We start from the raw sequence: 23,993 nt of genomic DNA on the forward strand, positions 1-23,993 counted from the left end.
AAATGTTATTTCAGGCAGAGAGCTCCCATACCAACAAGTCTGCTGACTTATGTTGACACGAAGCCTTATGATTAGGTCTTCAAACTGAGGATATTCAGGCAGTTATCTTTGTCAAGTACCTGCTGTGTTCTCCTCTAAAAATAAATTCTTGCTAAAAAAAAGAATTAGACGCACAAGTGCAGTGTCTGGTACTAAGTAGAAATGATTGTGCTTGTATTTTATATCCTTAAAGATTGTTTAGGACATTTAGGCAGTGTTGGTAAAATGTTATTGTGTGACAATAATGAAAGTTGATATTACTTGCCAGCACTTCATAAAATACCCATAAATATATTACATCAACTTTATAGTAACTTAACACAGCATGAAAACAGAAGCTTTGTGTCAGAGAAAGCCTATGGGGACCTTTTCAATCAAATCATTTGCGCAGCCTCTTAAACCATTATGTCTTGTTCATTTTGCCTCGCAGTAACGGAGTGGGGCGACGACGTACGGCCCATCTCTGAAGAGGAAGCCATGGTCATTGTCAACCACCAATCCACAGGAGATGTGTGCACCCTCATGATGTGCTTGCAAGACAAGGGCACGGTAAGAAGAGGGAGAAATATGACTGTCACTGCAAATAAGAGTTCCTATAGAATTGCACACGCTGCTCTAAAAATGTTTGTTGAAACTAGTTTGCAAAAGGTTTGCCAGTCTTTTAATTCTCACTTTGTTTTGCCAATCCATAGTTGCACAAAACATTGATGAGACCAAGGTTCAGATCAACATGATCTGATTTTCTAATTAAATGTTAATCGTGATTAGTGCAAGAAGAGGAGAGAGCTGCAAGATAAGATGATAATTCTGTCTAGTCAAAACAGTTGACGCAGACGGTGGCACAAAGCAATGCTGTGGTTTGCTGCATTCAAATTACAAAATGTCAGTTGCGAGCACTCCACAGAGCCAGGAACAGGTGTGAAAAGTTTTGATCAGCTCCTGCTTTGCATTCTTTCGCACTGATCATTTTCACGGCGAGGAAGCCTAACATGTCGGAATGTCAGTGCACGCACCCCTTCACCTGTTCCAATATGAAATTTGTTCATTTCCACAGATAACAACGTATCATGTGGACCTTCAAAGTCCACGTATTAGATAAGCATATATTGTGCAATAGAATACCTTATAGTGCAGGTTGCTAAGGGCTCAGCTGCTTTTTTTTAATTCCTACGGTTGACATGTGGCCACTACATTTTACGTACTTTACTTAACACAAGTTAACCAGACTTACAGGTTCGTCTCATACAGAAATAATGTCTGTTTCCTGAAAAATATCGTCAGCAGCCCAAGTTTGAAAATGGAACATCAGGGGAGAAAAGTTATTATCTGTTAAGCCTGGAAGTGAAGTCTGTCACATTTCACTCAAACAATCGATTATTTGACAAGGTGTAGCTCGCTGTGCTGCCACCCTGTACAAATCATCGTCAAGATTGGCTGTGAATGTTTAAAACAATGGGGACAACTGTGGTGGTGGTGGTGGTGGTGTTTTTATTTATTTATTTGCCTTTTGGCTGAGGCTGGCACTGCACTGGAGCTGTCAAGCTGCGCAGCACAAACATGATGACATGATCCCCCTCAACAACTGCATCCCTGGCCCCGTTTATCCTCTTAGCACTGAAAGGACAGTAAGCCAAAGCTGCATCGGTGCAGGTCATGAGGGTGGCAGTGCTCAGATGGGCCGTATCAGTTTGGGGTTCTGGCACCAAAGCCAAAGTCGCATGCTTTTGCTTTCAGGCAAATGTGGGATTCAGCTAAATCACGCAGGGATTGTTACAGATTTTCATTGAATTTCTCCTCCCTTTTTTCCCAGGTGGTACGAAAAATGATGTGGTTGATGGACCATGTGTTCAAATACACCAACTTTGGCCTAGTGTCCCTGATCCATGGGGACTTCTTCATCCGACAGGTAAGAGACCCACAATTGCCACCAAACACAATATTAAGTTCACTTATGTGTGACATGTTGCATGATTAACAAAGAGATTATTATAATTCAGTATTGCAGACAGGCTGTGTCTGAAAACAGTGTAGGTCAAAAGGAATTATACATGTTTTTTTACTGTCCATTGGTGAAACTTTAAATGAAAACACTGATACATATGAACATGAGCAATTGTATCTGTAACTTGTTTCACAAACTGCAGATGAGGAATATGACTTACCTAAAAAAACTGTCAGACCTGTTATTCAGCCATTAGAAGCTTAACATTAATAGGCTCTGATGCATATTGTTAACACGACACATTCGGTGAGCTTGACAACAGGTTATTTCAGTTTGTAATTTAGCCTCAAGGCTACATAAACAGTTATCACTGGGAGGCGAATGACTCTTTTCCCTCACATGTCAACACCTCGTTTTTTCCCCCCAAAGGCCTCAAAATTTAAACATAGACCTCTCAGTCATAACCAAACTCTTAAACCTCCATGCTACTGCTGGCCTTTTTTTTCCTTCACTCTGCAAAAGTGGAGCCGCTGTCCATCTGCTCGTCCCAGCTGCACAGCAGATATGTTGGTGAGTTTCCTGCAGCCATAGCATCCTCTGAGAGGGATAAAAGAAGTGGTCAGTGGTGTGAGAGGCTTGCTGAGCCCCACTGGGTCAGGCTGACCCTTTTGTTGTAGGGGCAGTCGAACAGAGCAGCCTGCTCTGACAGGCCTGTACCTGGAGCCTGCAGACCTCCTATTGGTCGGGGAAGTCCTGGAATACCGTGCAAGTTTGAGAGGTTAATTCCAACCAGGGAACAATGATTTACTGCACATTCACAGACAGTCAAAATATCAAAGCGTTTGGGTGGAACCACTCACGAGAAACTAAAAAGATAATTTCCTATAGTTGGCGCTCATTCCCACAACTAATGACAGCAGGCATCAACGCCGGTTTTCATCCCTTTTCTGGTGCATTGTTATGATACAGGACTCAGGATGTTGGCACATCATAAATACCCAGTTCAAGCAGCACACAAAGATCTTTCAACAGCAGTCTGCATTAAGTTTGAAAAAGAAGGCATTTTTGACAATGAATGTGACACAACAAAAAAACGCAAGCAAAAACGCTAGTTTATAACTCACCACAGGCACACAATTTTTTTTGTAAAATGGTATTACTATAGCACAAACATCCACTTCCACAGTTACATTAGTAAACAGTAACTTCAGTGTTAACAGTCAGTTTCAGCACAGACAGAGAACAAAGGTCTCCATGCCGATTCATCTGCTCCTGCTGTTTGTGCTTCTTGACATCAGGCTGATGTCTGCAGACGGCAGAGGCAGAGGGACTGAACAATGTTGAAGCTGCTCACCGTTCAGTCGACTTTGATTCTTCATCCCACTCAGTCAGTCTCTCTCCTGACGTTAGAAGTGAACGTTATATGACCAAAGTGAGCCAGACATCTGGAGTCAGGGTGCACCGTTCATGTCACAGTTTAACAACTATTGTGATACAAGGCAGCAAATGAGACAAGCCATCACCAATGGTACTTCTTGACTGTTCAAGTTTGAAAAAAGTAGCACTATGTAGGCGTTTTACACATTGTGCAAAAAAAAGAAAAAAGAAAATTTGAATTTTCCCTTATATATTTTTTTCATGGTCCTAAACAAGACGTTCTGGCAACAGCCTTAATAGGACAAAAATTTACAAATATCATTGCTTCATGTTCAACGACATCACTCTCTGTTGATTTGTTTTGACTGAGAAAATTAATGAAAAGCCCACATGTCCCTCTCTCACTTTTTGAGCTGCACCACAGCCCTGGCAAGAGGGAATTAAATTTTTTAGGTCATGGAAATGCTTTGCCATGGAATTTCACATCAGGCACTGCGCCGAGCGGCAGCAGGCTTGGTCATTACTGCCATCCTCGCCACATGATCCTGTCTGGCATTCTTGTGTGTACATTCTTGACATCCTTCTCCAGAACGCGTCGCACATCCACATGGCACAGCAAGCATCTGCCCCAGCCTCCCAAGCATCTGCTGTCCACTCGTGCAGGCAGACGTGTCTCCAGCATCATTATGCACAGCACAACATGGCAGTAACACGGTTACTTATGGCACAGGGCTGTAATTTTTTGTTGGGTGGTGTTGGTATTCTCTAAAACTCAGAGAGACTCTTCAAATTAGAAACATACTTCATTATAGTATTCCCTGTTTTTAGGTTGAGGTACTACAGAGCTATAAATTTTGTAGATGATATTTTGAATATGCTGAACTTGTGCACATCAGTCACTAGCAGCTGTCAACTTGGCTTTCTGGTCACAATTCAGCCATCTAGTCATACCAAACCTTCACTGTGGAGTGAATTCAAACTGACAAAAATGATACACTATGTCTTAATGTTTAATTTTGCACTTTGCACTGTTGAGCTCAGTTACAGACACATCGTTGTAGGGGCGTAATGTTTCTGAAGCTGAGACCAAGGCTGCAATACAAATGTCTCGAGCTGTGGTCCTGAGTCAGTCTGAATCCAGTAGCAACACTGTGGGAAACATTTACTTGCATTCTTGTAGCTACAATCAAACCACAGCAACAGCTTTAAGGTCATATGTAGGTTTATGATATGTTTGAATGCCTATGTCTGTCTGTGAATCAGAGACTTTTTAGCTGCAGGTAGGATTAAATCTCCAGATTTGTATTTTTGTCAAAAATAACTGAGGTATTTATCCATCTTGCTTGTGTTGTAAACAGTCTTACTACATACAGTTGTGTACTTGTGCTCACATGACACATACAGAGTCCAGCCCAGCCATGCTAATGCATTTAAAATGACTTTTGACCAGGCCTAGCTAAAAATCAATCCTGCTCCTCCTCGTCCCGTCACTGCTAATGCTCTTAATGTTGTCAAGGCCATCATGTTTTGCATCCATTTCAGTCGTGCCATTAATGCTGCTCTGAGTGCTCCATGGTGTTCTGCATCTAACCTCTGGTTTTTGTTAGTTTGTTTTCATTTGTCTGGTTTTATATGCTGACAAAAAGCATCCATCTTATCAAGTGAATTAATTAGCACTTAGCTTCAATCACTTTCTGTCCTTAGGGCAATTAAGAAACTGAGATAATTGCACTTGTTCTGAATGTAGTCGCCTAGTTTTAAGATCCTTCTTTAGAGGGCTAGTCGTCTGAAACAACTTAGTCTGCACTGGAATCTCTTGTGCAATAACTTGCACCTGCAACATCTGCAACTTAATTACCGATGGTTCATGCATTTTTATTTACTTAAGGTTACTCCTTTGTCCCAACAGGGTAAAGCTCACCGAGACAAGCAGCTGGTCTACTTGAAAGATCACCTAGACAAATACTACCACAGCCGCGACAGGAAGTGGATAGTTCTGTTCCCTGAAGGCGGCTTCCTGCGCAAGCGGCGGGAAACCAGCCAGTTGTTTGCCAAGAAGCATTCGCTGCCCCACCTGACCCACGTCACATTGCCTCGCCTCGGGGCCACCCATGTTATCCTGAAAACTCTGTCAGCTCAGCAGGAGAATGGCAGCGTGGGCAGCGAGACTGGGATCCCTAATCAGACAGGTAGCTAATACACATGCAAAAAAAAAAAATGTTTTCTTTAATTAGGATTGGGCTGTATTCGTTTTGTGTTTTTAAGTCTGTCTGTTGGAGATCTTGATACAGGTGAAGGAAACGGAGATGGGAACTTGAGTTTGTGACTCGAGTCACACACACTGTGACTTGAGACTTGTCCTCAACAGACTTGAGTCTTGACTCAAGAACAATCGTTAATGCTTTTGTCGCTTTAACATTAAGGAAATGTCTGACCCCTATTGTTGTTGTACATGTGATGTGCATGGCCACAGATGATGCTACACTAGCAACACCATGTCCAGCACACCAGCAGCTGCTGAGACATTTGTCATAACCTTTAAAATCCACACAAGGCCTGAGCAAAAGAATCACTTTATGCAGCATCTGCAGTATCACAATAAAGGGTAGCGGATTGTCCAGATCAGACTTCATCAGGCACTTTAAAAGACACCTGATCAGGTGAGCTACTGTGGATGGGTAGCAAACATGTTTAGCTCAGCATCCTATGTTAGCTTGTGATTGTCTTTGTAGCTTTGTAATTTTCATTCTTATGTATGTGTCCCCTGTGTCACATCACATCTTAAAATGAGACAGAACTGCATGCGAGCTTCAGAAGCCTCAGCTACTACTCTCATTGCTGTGAGGTGAAAACGTTTTCAAATTAACAGGAATCTGGAAGAGGCTTTTTTTTTGTGATTGACGGCAGTTAATTTGAAATGCTAAAATTGATTTTGAATCTATTGAGTTAAGCCTTCTGCTTTATGAATCATTGAATTTGAAGGTGTTCTTTGATGTTTCCGAGGTATCTGGGTCTGAAAAAGTAGAATGCTATTTCTGGGGAGGTCTGGCAGAAATCATATTTTTTTTCTGTCTTTACTTCACAGGCTCTGTGAACTCTCCTGCTCCATTGTGTACTGTAGTTCTTGATCAAATGTGGTCTTGCGTTTGCTTGAAGGCCAGGGATGCAGCATGCTTCAAACACGAAGCATTAAATCATCTCCTCTGTGTCCCTCTGTCCTCGGGGAGTCCTGTTTTAAATGAAAGGTGACTGGTAGTGAAGATTGCCAGGAGAGGAAAGGATGACATATGCAGAGGTGCCAGAAATTGCATCAAGGTCCCTGAAACCCCAGTGGGTATTTGCAATAGAGTAATTTTTCTGTCTAGAGACCAGCCCTAAATACAGCCAGTGAGCAAGAAGGTAACTGTGCAATTAACAACCTTTCCAAGTCAAATTTCTGTTTTGGTTTTATTTGCAACAACAATTATCTATTCACATATAATTTTATATATATATATTATTAATACTACGTCCATATCGTCTTAGGATGGATTCACATATTATACTGTCGTGGTTGTTTGCAGTGAAGGTGATCCATTTCTTCCATTTTCTGTGAAAGGTCTTCCTGTTATTCCTCAGGAGAAACGGCAACTTTTCTGCCACAAATGCATCTTTTAATACGTACAACCCAAGTTTATGTTATTAAATTTTTGTAGGCAACCAGTAAAATTTTTACAAAAATACAGTTTGCTTCTTAATACTACTACTTCCTCTGTTATTAGTCTAAGATGCAATATCTTTCTGTCCTCAGGGATCTGACCTGAAACTCGAATGAAAATTTACAAAAAAAATAATGATAATTAAGCATGTTTATTATACTGTCTGGACTTGGTAGGGTATTAACCCCTTAAATCTGAATGTGGGACTAATCTAAAAATGCATGTTGATGGTTTTTCCAAGCAAAATTATCCACATAACTCAGCAAACCTCCTTCTCCTTGGAACCCTCTGCAGCAAAAAGCACAGCATTAAAATGGCTATAAACCTGCAAAAGCAATGAGTCCCCCATGCCTGTGCACACTGCACACTCAGTTTACCCAGCGGATTCTCCTGGCTTTCGTTCAAAATCCATTTTAAGAGTGTGCTGTGTTAATAGTAATTTAGAGAGACTTTGGGCCAGCATTATTAAGAATGTGGTTCAGGGACTTTCGCCTTCCACAAGTTTGCTAACACAGCTCTGTGTCCTACAGCCTCAGCATTAACGGCAAGATGCTGTCAGTTTATCCCTCTACGACTGACTGTCAGACCAAAGGAGAAGCATCTCTTAATCGGCCATCGTAAAGTTTAGATAAAGGGGAGTACAGCTTAATTTTATGTGCTAAATGATGTGCTGCTCGTACATGTTTTTCTCTACGCTTTTCTGCTAATTTAGCACAAAGTCTTTAGCACAAAGTCTCTAACAAATGCTGACGACAGTAGATTTTTAAACGTTTTAGGGTTTTGTACATGTCCATCCTTTTCACGCACACATTATATTTTTCCCTGCTTTTGTTTACTGTAGTTCCAGTTCATACCCCAGTTCTCTCCTTGTGTCCTCTCCTCTGTGCTTGCAGCACGGAGGGGGTGCTGGTTTCTGCAGTGGGGCTTGTCCTTCCACTTGAATCTACCTAATGGCATGACAACCTAGGGCAAGAAAAAAAAGACACATGTACACCTACCCAGAAGAGCGCTATGTCCCTCGCTATTCTGTGTGTGTGTCTGGCTGATCAAAGACATGGCTACGTCTCCCACTGACCCTCCCCGATGCTCTGCAGAGGTGCCCAGAGCTTGCTGACTCACTCAGAGATAAATGGGCCACATGGAGAAAATAGGATGTAAATGTGCGTGCCTCTATGTATCAGCCATGCAGTGTCAACTGGGCTAAAATACACTGCACAGTGCAAATACAAAGCACCTGGGTCGCTGGTCGCCAGTGTAGTTCACAGTCTGCAGGCAGGCTCCGATTGCAGCTAAGGCTGATAAGGTGTATGTGTTATAATAAAAAGTATTTACAGTTGGCAGGTAAGCAAAGTTCACAGTTGTGAGTGATTAAGGCTGGGTTTGGAGTTCCATGTGAACCAAAGGCAAATGTGTTTGATAGCACCAACCAATCAGAGGCAATTTTCGCCCACGTTTCAGTCAGTGGGAGGGACCAATCTTGGCTTGAAGTGTTGTTATTGGCTGGCAGAATGGCCTGATAGAGAGCCAGATATCTGCCAGTGTATTTCCTTCCTCTAACCATTCACAGAAGGACAGGGCCTCTCTGATGTCATTTCAAATTACCACGACTCCTGTTATTACAGTATTGTTTGTCACAGCATATAGGGCACCAGCGACCTTGGCTCAGGGCCCTGGTCTTTGGCCGGCCGCTCACGGGAGGCGATGGCTGCCTTTCAGCACGCTTAGACAGAAATCTGGATCCAATTACCCACATGTGGATAGATGTGCTGTTAGCCAGTCCCATCAATACCAAGGATGCATATCAAGTCACTGTAACATTGGTATAAATGACCCAGCACTTGCCTCAGCATCATTTTTTGTCTTTTCTTGCTTTTGCCTTATCTGTTGTTTTGAAACAATGCTGTAATGCTGAGTAAACACAGGTGTGCACTCTTAAACATGTTGTGTCATCCATAATCCTCTGCCCACTATCTAGCATTCAAAATGGATTGGACTTTGTTGTCTACTATGTTTTGGCATTGTTTGTTGAGAGGAAGGAACTGTGACTGACAAGGTGTCCCTATCAATATGTACAAACAGCCGTGATCATAGCATACTTAATCAAATGAACTGTGTGTTTGTAAACCATATGTGTCAGTCCCACATGAATTTGGCGATATCTCTGTCACGCTCTTCTTCCCCCTCACCGAGCATTTTTCTGTTTTCTGTAAGCGTGTGAAAAGGTTGAAATTATGACTTGTTAACAACATTCCCTGTTTTTACTGCTGTAGACACTGACTGAGTGTAATGTGTAACATGGCTGACCTGTTGTAAACTTTTGCATTGCCTCGTCACATAGGCCGAATAGAGGAGGCATTGTACTTGAGGGAAGTGCTCTGTTGCACATTGACAGCAGCCTGGGCTGTGACGTCAGTCAGGCAGTCAAAAATGTTGCACTGCTTCACATCAGCCTTAGTTTAGATGTGTCCATGCTGACTGTAGCTTCTCGCAACCTTCTTCAGCGTAAAGGATCACTCAGCATTTAGTTAATGCACTTATGTAGCACTTCAGGTGTTAAAACTGTTAAAGGTTTCATGTTTTTGCGTCCTGTGCAAAGACAAGCCCGAGCCTGTTTAGGATTGCAGAGCTCCTTTACTAAGTGCAGGGGGAAGCATCAGAAGTGAAGAAATATGGCTTTCAACATAGTGAATGTTGTGGTTGTGGTTCAGCTCTTGTATGTTTCTTAAGATTTACCACTCCCAGCAGTGACATACATTGACGTGCTGTGGAAAGTGTTTGAGTCAGTCTCAGTGCAGCAGATTTCAAGTGAATAATGGAGGTTTAATGAAGAGAAAACTCATCATTCTTATCATACACAATTTTTCATCTGTTATATTTCAGTCTTGTTTGTGGTTAGATGCAGGTGAGCACAGAGCTGACCCTGCATAATGTGCATAAATACTCGCACACCTGCGCTCTTGCAGCTGACAAATTTGTATCGGGTGTTTACCTTTTTCTCTTCTTCTCCACCTGTCTTCCTTTCTGTCTTCTCTGCCTCACTCTGCCATAAATGGAGAGTGAGAAATTTCAGGCTTTCTTTTGGTAAAATAACAAGATATTGATGTGAAAATGTTTCTTTACGCTGACTCATAAATAGCTGCCAGCCAAGTTCTGTCAAGTTAGGACTTCAGCTGTTAAGACTGTGTTTTCCATCACTTTGGCAGGTAACCAGCCTTCCTTTGGCTGCACTGCTGTCATGTAAAAAATCTCCAGGAACAGCAAGGAGTTCAAAATACTTGTTCTTCAACAGAACAGCCAGAGTTCAGCGTCTGTGATGGCATGCATCTGATTTATGGAAATGTCATTGAATTTATACCAGCTGTTGGGCTGCTGTCCTTGACATCAGAGCCTTGTTGGTTGTGGTCAGGTGGCATGTTCTAGCCCAGATCCCTGCCTTTGAAACGAGTCCTGACTCTCTCTCTCTCTCTCTCTCTGCATTTGTGTTTCCTCTGTACAGGTAATAAACGTAAAGGCCTGCAGTGGGTAATAGATGTTACTATAGCTTACCCGAAAGCAAGACCCATGGACATTCAGACCTGGATCTTTGGCTACAGGCCTCCTACAGTCACGCATGTGCACTACAGGTAAGAATAAACCTCACCTCTCCATCTATCCAAGGTACCTTGTTTTCAAAACTGGAATTTCTCATTCACACGAGACAGGAACACAAGAGCTATTTTTACTATGCAAATTTATTGTGCAGCCAGCATGCAAACACACTGCATGACATGAAAATGTACCGCATTACATCATGAAATAAGTTCAACATAATGTCAATCGTTTTGTGTCATTGATGCATTTTAAACATTTGAGATTAGCATTAGTGCTTTCCAGCCATTATTGCTAGTGAACTGTAATGTTTTATAATGGGAAGATCTATCCATATCTATGTCTTCAAAACAAACTAGAGAAAAATATAGATTTCCTTCATACGGGGAATCTGTATTACCAGAGAGTCCCATCATGGGTCTGTAATAGAGTTACAAGTCATTTAGGTTTGGTACAAGGAGACTTTGAGACTCTTTACTGTTCATGTGACTCATTTATATCGAGGAGGACCTTGAGGACTGTCCACCCACTGATAGCACTGCAGAAGTTTAACTTTAACAGGGCCACTTTTGAAGAGTCTCAAGGTGTGTTCATGTGTGGCAAGCAGACACATGTGATAATGTAGTCATCTCATGTTTGTTACATGTCTGCTTTTGCTCTGTGTTGATTGTGGGTAGCTTTGTCTGAGGTCTTTTTTATTCCCATTTTATATAATGTGTTAAATTGGAATTCAGAGTAAGGATGGAGTATTCACATGCACATATAAAATGACTTTTTAAGCATTTACAGAGACTCTGTCCCTGTTGTGTTTTTTTTAAAAAACTGTTGTTTTAGAAGTGAAACAAGTGGTTTGTTAATTAACAGAGACTGTTTGAACTGTTGGTTGGACAAAACCCACAATTTGAAAATAACACCTTGGACTTACTGCTGGTGCACAAGTACTTGGAAGTGATATGTTTTTGTGTGAATGTGACGATGGCAATACACAAAGGAATTTTAGTTAGTGATATCCTCGGTAGTAACCTTACTTGGTTTCAAATGACATGAATGAAATGTTAACTTGCAATGTAAGATCTTGGGAAAAAAAATGCAGGCTGTAATAAAAACAACCGACGGCCAAAATTTTGTAGCCAAGAATATTTCTGCTGTTATGCAAAATGAATGCATTTGCCCCTCCATGTTGTCATGCTGTCGGTGCCCTCCAGGTCCCCTCTGATGCTAATCCATCCACTCAAGGATATGAAGAAGGTGTGCCAGGATTAGATTTTCTGTGGACTCGGGTCAAGTTAAATGTGGCCCTCTGTGAATAGTCTTGAGAGGGTATATCAGTGGGGATGTGTCCAGGCTCAAGCAGCAGTCATCACGTATAAGTTATCTTGACCCTTAATGCTTTCCATCGCCCCTCAACAACCTCGTGAGACAGCCCATGTGTGTGTTCACCTCATGGGTGCGGGGTGAGTCAGGGCAAAGTAAAAGGTGATTTATGAACACCTGGCTTGCCGGCCCCTCTCTGGAGGCTTCTCTGCCCACTTGGACTAAAGCTAAGGACTCATTAAGTCTGTAATTAGACGAACAGAGGATGCACTAGTCCCATCCCACCTCAGGGACGCTCTAATCAGCCATTGACACAATCAGCTTCTCTCGCTTGGTCAGCAGCTCTGCAGCCTGGGGATGGACAGGAAGGCACCCAACCAAGCTAAAGACACAGCTGTTCCTGTTACAAGTGTGCACACTCAGTTCCAGCCGTGTAGATGACGCTGATCATACAGAAGTTGGGCTCATGCTGGTACAGGTGCAGAGTCAACAAGGGGATTAATGAGCCTGCTGAGAACGCTGTGGGGGAGTGAGCAATATGATGCACTTTTGGTGATGCAGATAGGAAAGGCAGCTAGACGAGTGTGCCACCCAACAACAGCATTTCTGCAAGGAGTGCAGTGTTTTTTTTTCACCAGGATAGAAATTATAACATCTATAGGATATTATGGAATTTTGAGAGCTAAGGTTCCACTGCACAGCACTTTATTAGCTGAGTTTTTAGGGTTGGGCATAATCGGAGCACCATAAATAATAAAACAGCCACACAGAAGTCATAATACACTAAACAAAGAGATTAGTCCAACCAACCATATCCAACATCATTCACATCATCAATAATGATCATGTAACAGCAACATAAAACAGATCTATTATTGAGAAGATGTTAATGATTTTTGGTCATTGGTTGTAATGTTGTAAGAATTAAAATCAGGCTTTTTGAGGTGTTTTGTAAGACTACGTGTTGCCCTCTTTTATGTTAAAGTTTGTTTTTTTCAGTGCCACAAAACTTGACAAACTTCAGACCAGAGAAGTCAGGGAATTTTGTAAATTTAATTGGTCATTTCACCAAAATGTTACACTAATGTTCAAACTGAGACACAAAATAGTGATGAAGAGCCAACGTGATGTGATAAAATAAAATTTTCAAATAGAGCTATCAATAGTGTTGCTACCCTGGGTGGCATAAATCAAATTAAAAACCAATCCAACTGAATCAGTAATGAATAATATCCAACATATTTCTGATAAAATTCATTGAATTGTGCATCAGAAATATTATGGGGAACATTGTTCCTGTTGATGTTGGCAGGAAAGCTGCTGCAGATTAAATTAAAAGTTGTGATGTCAGTGCTGACCTGGGAATTAACAGTAACAAAGTTTTCAGTGATGTATTGAAGAAACTGAGGTCACCCTACGTCATCGTCATGCTCTCCTGATGACTTCAGAATTGATAGTTTTATCAGAAAGCCTGCAGAACAGAGAATCATCTGTCCTCACAGACAGTGTAAGAGCCATGACACCAAGCACAGCGTCGGCCCGTTGGCCCTCATCGGCGATTCAGCAGGTTGAATCTGCAGATTGGGTGTTGCTCCCCGACTTGCTGTTCAGCTTAGCAAATCATTGATTTCACCCATTTTGTTTCTGCACCCTCCTCTTCTACCAGAAAAAGACCAAAATCTGTTGTGCCAGATTCCAGGTTAGCCTAGAAACAGTTAGCTCATTTTGTACTGTGTTTCTTTATATTTCTGATTTCTTTCTTGGATTATAAATACAGACTTGTATTTCCTCCCCTTGCAGACACTGAAAGTTGATGCGTGTCAGGCGTTAGCTAGAACTCAGCCGTAGTCTTTGTGGTGTGTTCAAGTCCAACAGTTGAACAGAATCCATGAAGCGTTTGATCACCTTTTGCAGTCGTGTCAGGGCCCGGCTTCCTATGTGAGCTGACCTTGACAGATCGCCTTCCTCCTCCTGCGTTATCTTTTTTTTTTTTTTGTTACGGAGCTGTATAGATTACTACAGCGCCTGGGCTTCAGCTTCAAAACAGGCAGCTGAGCATTGAGTAATATTCTAGATGAATCTGCACTGAACGCTCTGCACTTTTTTTTTTTTTTTTAATCCTTCCACCTCCCCCTTCCTCTCACTGCCTCCAGTCCTCACCCCTCTGCCTCACCCTCCCTCGCTGTGTCTCCTGCCCTCTCCCCATATAATCTCAGTCTTCCAGATTGCAGCATCATAAGCCCTCTGTGAATGGCAGATGGGAGAGTTAGGTGGGCGTATGGAGGCCAAGGGAGGGCAGTAGTGGGTGTTAAATACATTGAAATCCTTTTCTTTTAGATGCACCTTCTCCGCTCTTTTTTTTTTTTTTTTTAGCTGCTGTGTGCGTTTGTGAAAGCTGGTGTTTGAAAATATCTGTGACATGATTTATGGAGTCCGAGTCTGCGTGGTCATCACAGGGATGCTTTCGAGCTGCACACCTGGCTTTCTCTCTGAGACAAGGCGCTCACACAGAATTGTTGAGCTTGCAGCCAAACTGCTTTCTTAAGATATCTGAGGCAGATTTTCTTTTCCTCTAAGCACTCTGTGTAAAGGTTACAGAGTCTCAAGTCGATAGATGTAAATCTGACAGATTTCTTCCTTTTTTATTTTTTTACTGTAGTTCATTCAGCACCTTACTCAGGATCAATATCTCCTATACCCACGTTTTACCTGTGAAGGTAATGAGTGCCTTGGTGATTAGAGATAGTGTCTTGGGATAATGAATGAGTGGAGATATTTTTTTTCCTTCAAAGCTTACAGCTTTCAGAGGACATTTGTCATCATAGAAACCTATTACAGGAGTCATCCCCCACCCATATTCACTCTGTTCGGTGGAGAATGGACAGAATCCTCCTCAAGAGGTGTCAGAGTTCAGACCACATCATCTGAGGTCAAAGGCTGGGTGCATGCAGGTCTTCAGAAAATGGGTTTGTTCAAACACAAGCCTTCAAATAACCCTTAAAATGAATCTGAATTTACTTACTACATGTGCCGGTTAATTTTATTTTTTTGTATCCAGTAGTGGACTGTCAGGAGACATTATACACCTATGAACTAAAAGTGGGATTATTACAACAGTGTATTGTGCATTCAGGAGGCTGTTCAATCCTTGTTATGGAGTCGACTTGCTAGCTACACCAACTAGTAACCTCATCGTCTGGAGACATGAGTCTACTAGTGGCCATGTGCTGATGTGCTAATGACAGCTTCAGTTGGTTAATGTTTTAATTTGCTTGTTTGAGTCCAGGCCATGTCAGTTTAATTCATTACTGTTGTTATGAATTATTTTGTACTGCTGGGAAATACAAAAAAATGTGATATTATGATCAGAAATAATTCTAGGCTGAATTCTCCCTCCATGTTTTTATATCACTCTTGAATACTTGCTGATATGACTGTGAAATGGGTATTAAATTGCATTCTGTGTGATGTTATAAACATCTCAAACAGTCTTAAATCTAACTTAGTGACACTATGGAAACCCCTGAAGATTCAGAGTATTTGTCATACCTCAGAGTTAAACTACTCCATCACAAGTCCTGCATTCACAATCTTGCATAAAAGCACTGAAGTATCATCAAGTACCATCTGGCCCGATCATAACGGCCGTGGTTGACCCACATTAACACAGTGTTTTTGTTAGTGTTGTAATAGAAATTCAGTGTTTCCACAAGCATTTACGTTAACACCTTCCCTTCAGGCTGTCTCTAAGAAAGTTCAGAGCATTGTGGAGATGAGGAATATTTGCAAACTTGTATTCAAGTGATGGCAGGTCTGTTTTCATGTTTGTCTTTGTCAGGGATGTCCTACTTCTTTACAGTTAAACCGACCTCAAACATGCTCCCTCTTTAATAGCAGGGTGTGCTGACATCTGTGTGACCATAAAGTCACACACCTGTGACAGTAGGTTTATTGTCCTTTACTTCTGACCTCTGCACTAATAAGAGGTTGATGCTCCCAGGTTTGACTGTTATTAACCCCGTCTCTGCTCCTCCCCACACCCTCAACAGCAACATTCTGTCAGAATGGTCACGTTGACCAGGTGAAAGTGTGCCGCTGCCACATGGACACAGGCATCAGTGTGGGCGTTAGGGGAACAAATCCCAATCAAATACAAAACGGTCACTTTGGTCACAACTACAGCCTGGGTCTGTTGGTCCTGTGTTCATGCAACATATTACAAACTAAGAGGTATGAAGATGAGCTTACAGTTTTGTTGATGGTCATCTTTCAACATTAGCACTTTACAGCCTCTGATTATATGCTTTTATATTCTCTGGTCTACCATGTTTAGGAAATGATCTGACATCACTGGCACAGATCAAGAGAATTGTTCTCTTAGCTGTTCATTGAGATGGAGATGGACAGCTTCCACCTCCCTAATGTTACAAGTGTTACTATAGTTGGTCCCTCTGTCACAAAGACAGGTCACTTTCTGTTTTCTTCAGAGCAGCAACCAGCAACACAGGACAAAAGTGTCAGTTTATTTCTCCATTTAGTCTGTAACGGAGACATGAAAGCAGATAGAGATGGTGCCAGGCTGCCAGCCTGGCTGGAATGTCAGTCAGCCTCCATCTTCCCAGAAGATTTGGTGCCAAAATTGGATATTGAAAGTGAGGTTTATAGGGAACCATTCCAAACACCAATGGCATCATTATTCTGTAGCCATTACATTGTGCAGTAAACATTTACCTCATAATGATATGAAAAGCAAAAAAAAGCTTGGTTTAAAACTATGTGTAAGGTAATTGTATCCCTTTAATCCTACCATGTATAAATATATATACATGGACCATACATGAGCTTGTATATATTCATACAAGCTCATGTATTGTCCACATGCAGTATGTGACACACACAAGTGATGTTTACACTGCACTGTGGAAACACATTCTTGAGGGAATCACAGCCACTGTAACAGTTGTTGGGTAATTTTTAAATGAGTTTCCAGAGAAGTTCTCAGAGTTGATGAATAATGGTCAAAACTTAATAATATATCTTTCTAGAAAAGTTAGAAATGTCATGAGGATTGTGATCCTATGATGGCATCATCACTGCAGGCAAAGCCCAACAGACACTGGATATTCCCTTCAGCAGCTGTTTACTTTAGGATTAGCTGTCTGCTTATCTTGACACTGTTAAAGTAAACACAGCGTTTCCTCCGAAGACTTGATTTAACTACTAATCGGATACTTAAGCCACTTGGTTACTGTCCCATCCTGTAGGAGCAGCTGAATATTTGAACATTTGGTTTTCTAACTAAATGCTGGATTGAGTTGAAGACCCACGTGTACACATGGGAGGGAACAATCTGAAACATGGATGAGATGTCCTGTCAGAGTACTTTTCCAGGCTTCTGAAACCAGGATATGATATTTACTTACTCCAAAAGTCAGAATGTAATCAAAAGTCTTTCATCAGCACACAAAATATTGAGTAATAATGCGACAGCTCATTAGAAGAAGGTGATCACTGGCACTGATGCGTTAGTCGGTCCAAAGGATGTACGGTCTGTTTTAAGCGGCAAAAACTGATGCAGGAATAGCTTACATTAGGTTAGTCCGATTGCATGTCAGATAAGAGAAAGCATCAGCTGGTTTGCTTACTTTTGCCTCAAGGTTTTAGCTGCCGTCTCAGCATTTTGTGGAGTACTTAAATCTGAATGTGAACAGAAAATAGTCTTACATATCAACATTATCACCAGTTTTATCAAGTTTTCTCCTTCTGGCCAAGCCTTTCTTTTTCACATCGCCTGTGTCCATTATTCTGCACCAAACCATTTCCTGGAACACAGACAGCCTTGAGCCGGAGAGGAAGCATATTAAAGACTAAATGGAACAATTAAAGAGTGGACTCCTACAGTCCCTCAACTCCTCTCTGATTGCAGATAAGCACTTGGCATTCTGCGAGACAAGAGCCCTTAAGAGAGATGTGGAGTGTGTGGTTTTACTTAGTCATATTATACAAGGAAATCTCCGTTATTGTCAATTCAGTGCAGCACAAATTTGACAACAGTCTTAACGTATGCTTTATCATACTTTACTGATTTTTTTTTTTTTTTTTTTTTTTTTTCTTTTTTTTGACTTTAGCTAGTTATACTGACCCTTACACCACAGGAGGATTGAGAGAATGAACTCAAAGGCAGCAGTTTGGGATTTGGAGCTTTATTGTGCTTAGATGAGGACTCTTATCTTAACTAGAGAGAGACAGGGAAGAGGCTAGGAGAATTTCTTTGGTCCCTCGGCCATACTGGCCGCTAATCTCAATATTCACCTTTTGCAACACTGTGCCCAAGAGCAGGCCTCCCAGGGCACCTCTTTGTTTCTCAAGATTTCACAGCTGGAGAGATTTAGGGCCGTATGGAGTCCCCAAACAATGACTGGCTACCCTCCAAAGAGGCTTGTTGAGTGGACAGACTTTTTCACCAGCAGTCCAAATTTAATTAGCTTCCCGCCCTTGTTAGAAAGGGAAGCAATATCTCAGTATAAGAGCTACACAGCAGCTAAATGGTTCAAACAAGGCAGTAAATATGAGGGATCAAAAGCTTCTGATTTGCACTTTTTATTACCCTAATTTTTTTATCTTCTATTGAATAAACAACTGTTTGATGAGCAATTTTTGTATTTTGTATTTGTATATCATCATGTATATCATCTGTTCAGAAAAGTCAGAAAATAACGACACAAAATGGCCACAAATGTTACAGAATCGCTTGCAAGTAAGGATGCACGTGTTTCTGTTGGATGCAGCACAGGTCAACACATGTTAATAGTCTGATGTTTAAGGCTATTGACAGGAGAAGCTGCAGCTCTCTCACAGCTGTCTGTCTGCGTGCCAGCGTGTCAGGTTAACATGCAGGCCAGTGCCAAGTGGACTAGGGTAGAAATGAGAGCGCAGCCGTGGCCCCACGCCAGCCCATCACCACTAGTTCCTCACCACCACCACCACCACCACCATCACCATCACTACTGTACTCTGTTACGCATGCTGCTGCGCCTCCTGGCACAACAAAAACAAATGCTGCCACGGTGTCTTTCTTTTCACTCAGCACAATATTGACAGTGTAGTGCAGTGTTTCCATTTTTCACACTACTGCAAACAAAACCACGGCAGAGCATTGTTAGGGTCTTCATCGTTGCAGTTGGCTTACGTTGTAACTGTGCAGCCTTCAGACGAGATGCTATAGTGATAAGGTCTGTTTGTTTTCTGTGAGCCAGAACAAGACCATACTTCCATACTAGTGCATCAAACAAGACCAAACAAATGCCAGAAACTGCGTAGGTTAACAAAAGTGAAGTTTACAGAACTTGTTTTGCGTTCTTGTTACTTCTACACCCAGGAGGCTACAGTAGACTTGACCTCTGTACATTTTAGTCTCCTTTCAAATACTATGCATGTATAGTGTAATAAACTCTTTAGCTTTTTGATTGCATACATGCCTTTTATATTTATCTGAGCATCTTTAACCATGGCTGCTTTAGGCTTGCAGAGAAGTCAGCACTAGAATGATAAATATGCTGCACTAACTTGAGTCCATAATCTAAGCAAAAGTGTGCCCTCAGAGTTTAAAAGAAAAGCATTACAGCTTTACGATCGTTGTCTCTGGGGCAAACGGATGTCTGAAAACAACTGTAAAGTGAATTGATATTACAGTTAGTATATAACATATTTAATAAGTCCTTTTCTAAAATCATTCAGCTCTGCTGTAGTGAGCGCAGAATTTTCTAAAGTCAGCTTCTCTCTCTTCTTAAACTTTTGAATATGCACAAAAAGCTTTTCTAATTGATAAGTCAGTTGACAAAAAGTTGTATCCCTGGTCTGTGATTATCCATAGCACTTGAGCCAGACAGCAGCTGGCTCAGCGTAGAGTTCGGCAGGACGTGAGCCCGGTGAACTTCCCACCTGGTGGTTGATTTCGCCTGTGAGAGGCCGTCCTTACAGATGTGGCTGCAGACATTGTTCTCCTAACAGCCTGCTGATAAACCAGTGAAGGCAGCTGATGATGGGACGCTTCTGTATGCTAACGAAGCATGTTTGTGTTTATTTTCTCTGAACCTGAATCAGCAGTGCCTCCTTCAACCTTAGCTGTCCTCAACAGCTAAACTCCCCAAAAAAATCCTGATCTCTGCATGAATGTTTCAGCTGCAGGAAAGCGTTGTGGCAGCCACCTGCGACCCAACGCCCTGAATGGTCAAATCTTCCCGTAAGTGGCCCGATCCGACTTCTATTCCTTTCTGACTGGATTGCAGAGCGATCGGTTTACATTAAGAGTACGGAGAAGCTTTGGCTGGTGTGAAACACACTCTAGGCTTGCACTTGTCACATTAAAACAAGTCATTCATTTACTCGTATTCAATAGCAGCACCAGCCAAAGCCAAAGATTACCACCATTATCACCACAACTACAAAGCAGTTACAGGAAAACAAAGCTTTTATTGTGACTTATCCTTTGTTTTAATTGTTAATTTCTGTCCACATATTATCACACCCAGCTTACCATTAAGAGGTACTACTGTGTCGATTACTCTGTCTCTGAACATCTCATTGTCTTTCTGGATTTTATTTTCTTGTTTTGTTTCAGTGTTAGTAGTTGGTTATTGTGGCACATCAGAAATGTCGAAGATACCTGATATCCACAAACACAGTAGGAGAAGCTTCTAGAAACACCTTGCTTTGGCCTCTAATTACCCTATCAGGTTGCCAGGTTGCCTCAGCAGCTGAGCTCCAGTTTTGAGCAGTCAGAGCCGTTCAAGTGTTGCAGTTGGTTAAAACAAAAAAAAGAGCAACAAAAACAAAATAAACGCTGTTCAAAAATGCAGTTTTATTAGAACTGTCACCTGGATGAAAGTGGTGTATCAGTTATAGTCAGTTGTATCTTGAATTTAATAGGAGTTTCATGCACGAGGGACGTTTCTGCTCTCAAAGAGGCCCTTGTTCGCACTCGTCACAGAACAACACCCACGCAGCGAACCGCTGGATAATGAGTGGACGGGTCTGTAGATAGGGACTTAAAATACACAAACCAAACAGAAGTTTGTGTTGACTCGTCAGCTTCTGTCCTCCTGATGATCTGTGGGACAGATGGGCCAGGACTTTTCCTGATTTGGTCATGCAGACCGATTCAGTTCAAAGAGTTTTTGCTGTCTGCACTCAAGTCCTCCCTGATGGAAGCTTTACACACCAACAGTAGTAATCAGGATATGGGTTCAGTCAGAGTCGAAATGCTTCATTTAAACCATTTCATCAGACTGTTCTGGCTCTATTCCATTATGTAGTGCTTACGTGAACATCTGATTATTTTGTATTTTCATTACATTTCATTTCTTAATTGATCAATCAATGATTTTGTCTACTAAATGGATAAACAGATAAACATTGTGACATCTTCAACGTCTTTGTTTTACCTGCTAATCTTTCCAAAGTTGACAGAATGTTCCATTTACGATGACGTACGTAAGTAAAAGCAGTAAATCCTCACATCTGAGAAACTGAAATCAACAACTGACATTTTTGCTTGAAATGAACAATTAATCAGTGATCAGTTTAACTGTTGATAAACCTGCGTTTAAAAAATCGATTCTCCGATTCCGAATCGATTCTCATATTATTTTCTAAAGATCGATTCTTACGTCCAAAGATTGATTTTTTTTTTTTTTTTTTTTAATACATTTTCACCAGGTGAACTTTAACCCCAGCAGTTGTGTCAATGAATTCATGCATGCGCGTGTAGTGTGAATACATCAAAACAATGAATGTGGCATCAGACGCTAGCAATAACGTTAGCCAAGCCCCGGCTTTGAAAACGCCCGAAATGTTCAAAGCTGCTATCTGCCACCATTTCGGGTTCAGAAACGACAAAGAGAAAGATAAGCTTGACAAAAGCAAAGCGATTTGCTGCAAATTTTAAAACGGATCGTGATAACCGATTCTGAATCTTAAGAATCGGAATCGAATCGATTCTTGAAATTTGGATCGTTACCCAGCCCTAGTTGTTGATTAATTTTCCATTTAAACTAGTCCTTTCAGATCAGTTTCACAGCTCTGGTAACAAGACTAAAGGGTTTTCATTTTAAGCCAAAACGCCTTCATTTAGCACATTATTCTGACTAAACTGGCACCTACAAAACAAACATTCCTATGGGAAAACACCCAATTATTTCCTCTTTTAATAATGTTGGTGTTTTTATTTAGTGGCTCAGGTAAATGCTGGCTCATGTAGCTGCAGTCATATGTCTGTACCTGCAGCAGAGCAGAGGAAGACGTCAGCCTGACAGGAGTGCTGTTTCCTTTCCTCAGATTGCTTTTTAATATAGATTGATCAGTTTGGTAATCAATAATGTTATCACTTATTGCCTCTTACAGAAGCTTTCCTCATGGGCACAGATGTACTGTTACAGTGGACATTATCCAGTCAGGAGTATTGAACGATTGTTGAGTGCAGAAGAAATGTTTGACTGAAGGAGGAGACTGTAACCTCTATTTGAAGGTGACCAGGAGCTGGCTGTGTGGGAGTGCGGCTGACTGCTGACCCCTTCTGGCTGGAAACGAGATTTCATCAGCACTCTCATTATTGGCTTGTAAAAGTCACCTTTTCATACATATATATATATATATATATATATATATATATGCCACCTACTGTTTTCACAATGTCAACCAGTGCATTAGTCATTAGTGTTTCTTGTTGGTGATTACAGAAATGGCTTTAGCCAGCTGGAGATGGTTAATTTGATAAAAGAATAGCTAGATTATTTAGCATGTTAGTCGGGCTAATGGCTTGAGATGAAACAATTAGCCGATTGGCGAGAAAGTGATTGGCTGCTGTTGTTTTGATAATCAGTTATTCTTTTAATTTGAAAGCAGAGAATGGCAGAAAATCGCTGGTTTTCCGGCTTCTCAAATGTCAGGATTTCTTTCGTGTTCTGTGGCAGTAAACATTTTTGGTTTTGGGCCATTGGTCGCATAATTTCTAACTTTGAATATTTATAGCCAGTGGGAGGCAGGTTAGTGTGAGCTTGAAAAGATCAGTCACACGGCTCCATCCTTTATTCATCAGTCTGTTAGATACAGTCTTGTGACCGGTACATCACCATGGATATCAAGTAAACAAAACAACATTATCATCTCACTTTTTTCAGAATATAATTACTTGTGGTAAAAAAATAATAACCAGAGACATTAAAAAGCATAACTGTATTTTCAGAATACTTTTGGGCTAATAAAATCTTTCATCTCAACCTATTAATGGGTAAAAATGTTGAATATTCTGTCCTCTTTACTTTAACTTTTTTTTTTTTGTTGTTGTTTTTTTGAGCAAAATAAAACAATAAGTCGCCAAGCTCTGGAGACTTCAGGTATTGGCAAGTATTGCTGTTTGCTGACATTCTGTAGGCTAAATATACAATTAATGAAGAAACTTAACAGGCTAAACACAGATGAAAGACATTCTCTATGACTGATGCCAGACAGTGATGCTTCTGTCTCTCTGGCTTGGTGCTTTGACAAAGAGTTTCAGTTTCAACTTCTTCTTCCCACACACACTAGTAAGCAAACCATTTTGTGGAGCTGCATGACTTGTCTGTCTTCTGTCAGGGCTTCCTTTAGCACTTCTATCTCCCTCTGGCGCTCTGATCAGCCTGCCCGCTAAATGACCCCCCCCTCCAAAAAAATACTGAAGCGCCAGCAAACACACAGCCTGCCCTAATAGATTCCAGTCTTAAACTCTGCTCGGGGACCACAGCTGACAACCTGGGTTTGGACTGCGGCTTCCACGACAGATCGATGCGGACAGTTTCTGATGAGTGGGACCTCAGTAAATCTCTTTTTTTGTGTGTGTGTCATCTTACTCCCTGTCTGCCTGTCTCTCTCTTTTCCTTCAGGATGTACCCAATAAAAGAGGTTCCTGTGGAGGCAGAGGCTCTGACTAACTGGCTGTATCAGAGGTTTGTGGAGAAAGAAGAGCTGCTGGCCCACTTCTACGACACAGGTCTGTTTCA

The 23,993-nt window shown here is 41.4% G+C and overlaps 1 protein-coding gene across 2 annotated transcripts in view; it reads left to right on the forward strand.

The window, feature by feature from the left end:
- Positions 1 to 23,993, forward strand: part of lpgat1 (lysophosphatidylglycerol acyltransferase 1) — a 39,219-nt gene that overhangs the window by 11,966 nt on the left and 3,260 nt on the right. For both annotated transcript variants that reach the window (XM_046374155.1, XM_046374156.1), the window contains exons 3-7: positions 470 to 588; positions 1,850 to 1,945; positions 5,268 to 5,547; positions 10,553 to 10,679; positions 23,877 to 23,983. In XM_046374155.1, coding sequence (XP_046230111.1) covers positions 470 to 588; positions 1,850 to 1,945; positions 5,268 to 5,547; positions 10,553 to 10,679; positions 23,877 to 23,983 — 729 coding nt within the window. The remainder of the gene's footprint in view (positions 1 to 469; positions 589 to 1,849; positions 1,946 to 5,267; positions 5,548 to 10,552; positions 10,680 to 23,876; positions 23,984 to 23,993) is intronic.

Source organism: Scatophagus argus, chromosome 19 (genome assembly GCF_020382885.2).
Source record: "Scatophagus argus isolate fScaArg1 chromosome 19, fScaArg1.pri, whole genome shotgun sequence".
Lineage (NCBI taxonomy): Eukaryota > Metazoa > Chordata > Actinopteri > Scatophagidae > Scatophagus > Scatophagus argus.